Source organism: Galleria mellonella, unplaced genomic scaffold (genome assembly GCF_026898425.1).
Source record: "Galleria mellonella isolate WM207_F2 unplaced genomic scaffold, CSIRO_AGI_GalMel_v1 utg40, whole genome shotgun sequence".
In the NCBI taxonomy this organism is placed as follows: domain Eukaryota; kingdom Metazoa; phylum Arthropoda; class Insecta; order Lepidoptera; family Pyralidae; genus Galleria; species Galleria mellonella.
The window spans coordinates 5,005,076-5,011,681 of NW_026442094.1; the positions used below are offsets into that span (position 1 = coordinate 5,005,076).

At 35.5% G+C, this 6,606-nt stretch overlaps 1 protein-coding gene across 1 annotated transcript; it reads right to left on the reverse strand.

Moving 5' to 3' along the window:
* Nucleotides 1-4,181: 4,181 nt before the first annotated feature.
* LOC113520328 (uncharacterized) lies at nucleotides 4,182-6,403 on the reverse strand. Its single transcript, XM_026905634.3, has one exon. It carries the CDS (start codon nucleotides 6,061-6,063, stop codon nucleotides 4,831-4,833), a length of 1,233 nt encoding a protein of 410 aa, XP_026761435.1. The 5' UTR covers nucleotides 6,064-6,403; the 3' UTR covers nucleotides 4,182-4,830.
* Nucleotides 6,404-6,606: the final 203 nt, after the last annotated feature.

The window sequence follows — 6,606 nt, forward strand, 5'->3', positions numbered from 1 at the left end:
GTTCTAGACGCTGTGTCGTCACTTACGACACCCACGGTCGCCTCGATGACGCTCTGAAGAATTAAGAATTAATGAAAGCTAAACACAATTTTTTTTTCACAAACATCAATGTACTATTTTTTATGCAGCTTCGAATAGTAAACAAGCTATAGCGTATTTGAAAGTGCCTCGATCACAGGTGAATATGAAAAGCTAATCATCATAAACATAACAGCTGTTAACTGTCCACTGCTGAACATAGCCCTCTCCTTTACAGGGGGATTTTGCCAGTACTTGCTACGCTTCATGCGGGTTGGCAATCGCTGGCTCTAATGATATTTTAAGTGAGTCGCTGCTACTTATGCCTTGACCATTAAATTCCTTTAGTCGCTTTTTACACATCCTCCCACGGGAAAGGAAGGAGTGGCTTATTCTATATATGCTGGGACTATACCGGGCTCGTGGGGGAAAGGGATTGTTTGTAATGGAGACTGAGAATATTATTGCTAGCAATATACCCAATCAGGTCGACCTCCTCGCGGTTCCTTCTGGAAACTATCATGGTTAATTCCTGATGAATTCATCATGATGGGCTAACTGGCCTGTTTTCATTCTCATCTGTCACCTTTTACTGGTGCTCCGCCAGCGTATCCCGTTAGCGCAGGCGGGGTTACCATTCTATTTTCACCCATAACAAAAAGACCGGGCTCATAGGTTTTAAAATAATACAATTTGGCTATTATGTATTGAATTTTTGTGGACTAAGGTGCTATACTTTATACACTATAATTTGCTGTATCTCATTCGTTAGACTGAAACATAGTCATGATAGGATCATTGACGTATTTTCTAGACTGGGCCTAGCCCCTGAAGACATATAATAAGAACGCATATGCCAGATATGTCTGTGAAGCTTTGCATCCATCTTGGAGTGGGCTTCAGATGATTTTGAGGTGCGCACAGCCCACTCAGTCTATTCACCTAAATACGTTTATGAATTTATTTTTATTAACATTTTTTATTTTTATGGACAGCCTTACCGTAGGCATAAAAATGTTATCAAGTAACTGTCTACTTGACGACAGGAACGCGAGCACAACAGAGGTGTCCGTGCTGATGACTTGACGTGATGTGACGTGATGACTTTTGTATAAAGCTTTTCTTTGGTATATTTGGGGGAAGGGATTGCTAATAATGGGGACCTATTTTTTTTCAATGGTTGATAATGAAATGGTAACCCCGCCTGCGCTAATACTAGCGGGGGGGGGGATTGTTAGTAATGGGGATTAGTAGCCTCATTGCTAGCAATATACTGTCAGGTCGACCTCCTCGTAGTTCCCTCTGGAAACAATCGTGATTGATTTATTGTTAGATTCGTCACGATGGGCTAACTGACCTGCTTCATCCTCACCTATTATCTCTCACTGGTGCCCCGCCAGTGTATACCGATAGCACAGGCGGGGTTACCATTCCATTATTATCCATTAAAACCAGTGAGGGGTGATAGGTGAGAATAAAAAGGCAGATCAATTAGCCCATCGTAATGAATACATCTGGAATTCAGCACGATGGTTTCCATAGGTGAATTACCATTCCATTATTGGCCCACAAAAATTTCCGGTATACTATCTGTATCCTACGTCTAATTGTTCATGGAGCGGTACAAGGAAAACGTTCTCGGGGTAGATTACCAATGCGATGGACTGACCTCATCAAAACGGCCACACAGCAGTCTATTGTGGAATGTTCTCGCTCGGCTGTGAACAGAAGTAAATGGAGATATATTACGAGGACCTCAATCGCGAAGGAGAGCCTCATCGACGATCCACTGTTAATGTAAAAACCACCACCGCTCTGTCAAGAGTGTACGACTGAAGAGAGAGAGAGATAGATTTGTATCCTTCGTCTTTGTACACTTGAAGTAGAATAAAAGAATTCTATGTATGTATGTATGCATACGGTAAATCTATCTACTAAATGTAATTAAAATTCGATGAACCGTGAATATCGTATTGAGTGATCTTCTATTACCTGCCTTATAGGTCACTTTGGTTCTTTTTCAAACACATTTTTCAAAAACTTATCCTCAATTTAGAATACCAATGCAGATATAAAACAGTTTTATAAACAAATTATTAATAAGCGGATGTAGGTAAATACAATTATATAGGGGGGGGGGATTGTTAGTAATGAGGAGGGTTTGTCCCCATTGCTAATATAGCGCAGGTTCATCCATTATCATCCATTCCATTATCATCCATTAAAAAAAAGTACAATTGTGTTTCTTCGTATGTCTATTTTGCACGTACATATTGTATCCCTCCGCTTTCGGCAAAATAAAAAAGCCTAAGTTATTTGTTGATAAATGTAGCTTTCTATAGGTAAAAGGATTTTTTAAATCGGTTAAGAGGATTTTGTGTTTATCCATTACAGACAAACATACAAAAAATCAAATCTTTTCTTTATAATATTAGTGTAGATATATTAGTGTATTCTGACTTAGAGTAAAAAAAAGAGTGGGAGATGTGTTTTAATCGAAACATTCCTTTCATAATATTTCTACTCATAACTATGATACATCTGGCGGATTAGAACTCATTATCACCATCTGAAGGCATACAATTATCACCGTACTAATTATAAACTATCTATAAATGGCAGCTTTGTTCACGTGAATCAGATATATCCATGTTGTAAGAAATATGTCTGAATGTATTTTACGTTAGAATATGAGCTATCAATGTAATTGTGTTGTATAATAAATTTTATTCAAATCCATTTATCCATTTAAACGTAATTATGTAACAAACATTAAAATATCTTCACAAACTTTTACGTTTTATCAGTCACATTAGATATCAAAATTATTATTTACTCGTATGTACAACTGCGAGGCCGCCTAGAAACTCTTGACAATAGAGGCCGCCAGATTAGCAATAGTACGTAAAAATATGCAATAATTTTTCTTGTACTTGTTAAAACGGCTTATAGTATTTATTGAAATTTGATACATAGACGAAGTATGTTCGTAATGAATAAACTCAAAAACTACATTGCCGATTTCAAAAATTCTTTCACCATTAGAAAGATACATTCACCTTGAGTAACATAGGCTATATTTATTACTAGAAAAGATTAAGGATCCCCACTAAAACTTTAATAACGTAACTCAAGGTGTAAAAAAATGCTATAAAATATCTTTCGGCGCTTGCGCTGTGGAAACTATTGGTGATAGAACAAAAGTATGTTCTACAAAATTGAAGAAAATATCAATAACTACAAAAAAATTCGCGATACTATATGTCCAACTATTATCGTTATATCACAATAACCACTTTTTAAAATGTTGTAAAAATGTCCACCCGTGCGTGGTCGGGACAGGCCGTTAGTGTAATATATAACGAAGGCCGCCTAGGAACACTTGCTATCAGGGGGCGTTACTCGTACACCAGTAATAATAGTATTTTAAGTGAAATGTTATGCATTCAACATATTTATCAAATAACTTTGACGTCGTGTACCATATTGAATTTATAATGATGTCCTTGGTCCACCTATTTTTAACCAAATTGGTTCGGCATTTAGCCGTGAAATCGTTAATTTTACAAAAATGGATATACTGAATAGCTTAAGATTATTATACCGAAGTTTTTAAAAACTAGTTAAACATTTTTCAGTAATTTGATTTAATTATTAATTATAACAATTAACTTATAAATCCATTAGTGAATATTTGCCATTTAATTACATATTTTGCTATTAGTTTTAAAAATATTATGATATTGAGTAATAATTGAAATTATATTTTTTTTTTATTTAAAAGTCATATTTTCACTATGTTTCAAATTTAGCAATAAATTTATTTATTTAGTTAGTGTCTTATCGTAGTAATTAATATACTTTTATTGAAATATTGTTTAAAATTCTAACATAACTTAGAATATAGACCATTAAACGCGGTATTGAATACTCAATTACTTACTGACTTTAAAATGGTTCAAATTCCACTGATTACATTATTTGTAACTGATATTTTCGCTAATTATGAACCGTTTGTGATGATCCTTTTATAAATACTCTTTTGTAGGCCTCTATCTATCTACTAGTTTTAGATATTTAAAATCAATCGCGTGCTCTATTAATTGATTAATTAACAAGATTATTTCATATTTATTTGCTAAGGATGATTACAATTAAAAACATTGTTTACAAAGAACGAGCTTTATTATGAAATAAAATATTCAGAAAGACATTTCTTAATGAAGGCTTTTAATTATTCGTCAATGTCTCATTTAAATTATATTTTATAAAAAAATAAGAATACTATTTTTATTAAAGAAAAACGTTTCGTAACTTATTCTAGCCATAATTTAAATAATATTTTTTTTATTATCAATGTCAGTTTTTACCACAATTATAGTTAAGAAAATAAGTCTATTTACATTTGATATCGGGTCGTTAAGATTATACTAAATTATTTTGTCGTGAAAATTAAATGAAATTTCAAACAAACATAATATTTTAAATAGGAATACAAAAATATTTTACTCCAAGTCATAACTTTATCATACTCAGAATTTGGCAGATAGTGTCACATGGCACTTACATTTATCAGCTTCGTTGATAACCCAACCAAACCCAATTGCATTAAGATAAAAAACAGAGGAAGTCTGGCCTTAATTATTTTTATACAAATAAAATTTACTTATCATCCATAAAGTTCGTTATTTATGCATAATCTATATTTCCGTCTTTTTCTATTGATTTTATATCGACTGTGGCGTCATGTGCCTACGTAACCTTGATATAATCTTTGGCAGGTGCGTGTAATAAATTAATACATAGTTATTCTCACTTCACTGTATTTTTCTTGCGCCCCAACAGCTTGTCTAGAAAACTTCGCTTCCTTTTTACTTTTTTTGTATTTTTTCTATTGTTTTCCAAGTTATCGCCTTCTGTTGATATTTTTTCTATCAACGCTGGAATGGTTAAATCGTTCTCAATATGCAACTTCTTCTGGGATTCTCTACTTAATTGTCTTTGCACTGTTGATAATTCTGAGAGGCGATCATTCTTTTCTGCTAACTCCGTCAAGGATAGTTTTAAATCCGTTTCGTTTTTACCATTCTCTTTATTTATTCCATCTATAATTATTTCAGGACCATTTTGGAGTAGTTTCTCCTCGAAACCACCGTTCGCTTTACCAGAATCGTTACAGTCTTCTTTCTTTTTAAATACATCGTCGTCTTTGTCATAATTTTCAGTACATTTAAATTTTCCAACATTATCGACAATATCAGACGCGCTAGAATTCGATTTTGGAACGGAGGAAACAACTCTAGGTCTTGTTGGAGGCAAAGTCCAGTCAATTGGTTTACGTTGTGGTGAATATCTTTTTATTAAATCTTCAAAGAATTTTTGACGTTCAATCTTAGTTGGCGAATCATTATTCGTCAAACTCTCATGTTTAGTTTTCACAGCAGGATCCTGATTTTCCTTGCCGTCCGGATTATCGTTCGATCCTAAATCTACGAAAACTTTACGAGGCGGTGTCGGTGTTGAGAATGGTTCGGCGAAAGGAAATTTGTAAAGATTAGGAGTCTCAATTTTATACGTTAGTGGGCTTGTAGAATTAACAGGCAAAGAAGCTCGCGTGCCGGTTCGCACGAATGAATTGTCACTAGGGTCATGTAAATTTGAAGCCAGAAAATCTCTTCTGAGTTTAGAAAGTCGACGGGTCCTCTCTGACTGACTATGCCTGTAGTCTACGTCGTCACTCTGGTTCAGTTCTGATGTAAAGTTATCCGAGTATTTACGCGGTCGAAAATCGTAGTTTCGTTCGTCTGTCTTCGACTCTCGCATGCTGGAATACCGGGGAGTGTTCCGTTTGAAGTTGGAAGTCGTTATCCCGTGGTTGGAGGTGATGATCTGTTCCACTTCCCCGTGGACGGGCGTCAAGGTGGTAGGCGACGGTAGCGGCATGAACACAGTGTCGTGTTTGTCGAACACTTCCCGCCTCTGACTGAACTGATCCACGCCGATCATTTCCCGCGAGCTCACACTCATAGGCGATTTCGTGGCCATTTCCGTTCGATAACAAACCGCAACACTTTTGTTATTGATACTATTTTCCTGTAAACTCTGTATTTCTATTTTTGTACGACACACATTATGACTTCACCGGTAACATCGCGAGTATAAAAGAGTACACGTCTGCAAGTTAAATTGGACAATAAAGGTGGTCGAGCCGTCCGTATAAGGCGGACCTTCAGCGATATATGGCGAGTGATCAATAGAGTGGATACGATAAGATACGAACGTCGTGTAACTCGCTACTTTTGGCCGATTCCTTTATCTTTTTAGTGACGAACAGTTGAATAAATAGAGACGACTGAATACAGCAGTCTGTGGGTAATATCGCGGACTGAGTGAAAGCGCGGCGCGGCGTGCGATCGACGCCGACTCATTATATAATGAATATTAAAACAAACGTCCCAAATAAGTTAGACTGACTTAGCGCCTCGTCACTAATCGACTGTTATTTTTCTGTTATGTTTCTTATTTTTCACGAGTTTTGTTTGTTTATTTTATGGCACCTCATTGTCCGTTATTTTCAAATTAATTTAA

What these genes read in the sequence shown, in the direction of transcription:
- LOC113520328 (XM_026905634.3), bottom strand. Translation starts at nt 6,063, where the DNA reads ATGGCCACGAAATCGCCTATGAGTGTGAGCTCGCGGGAAATGATCGGC.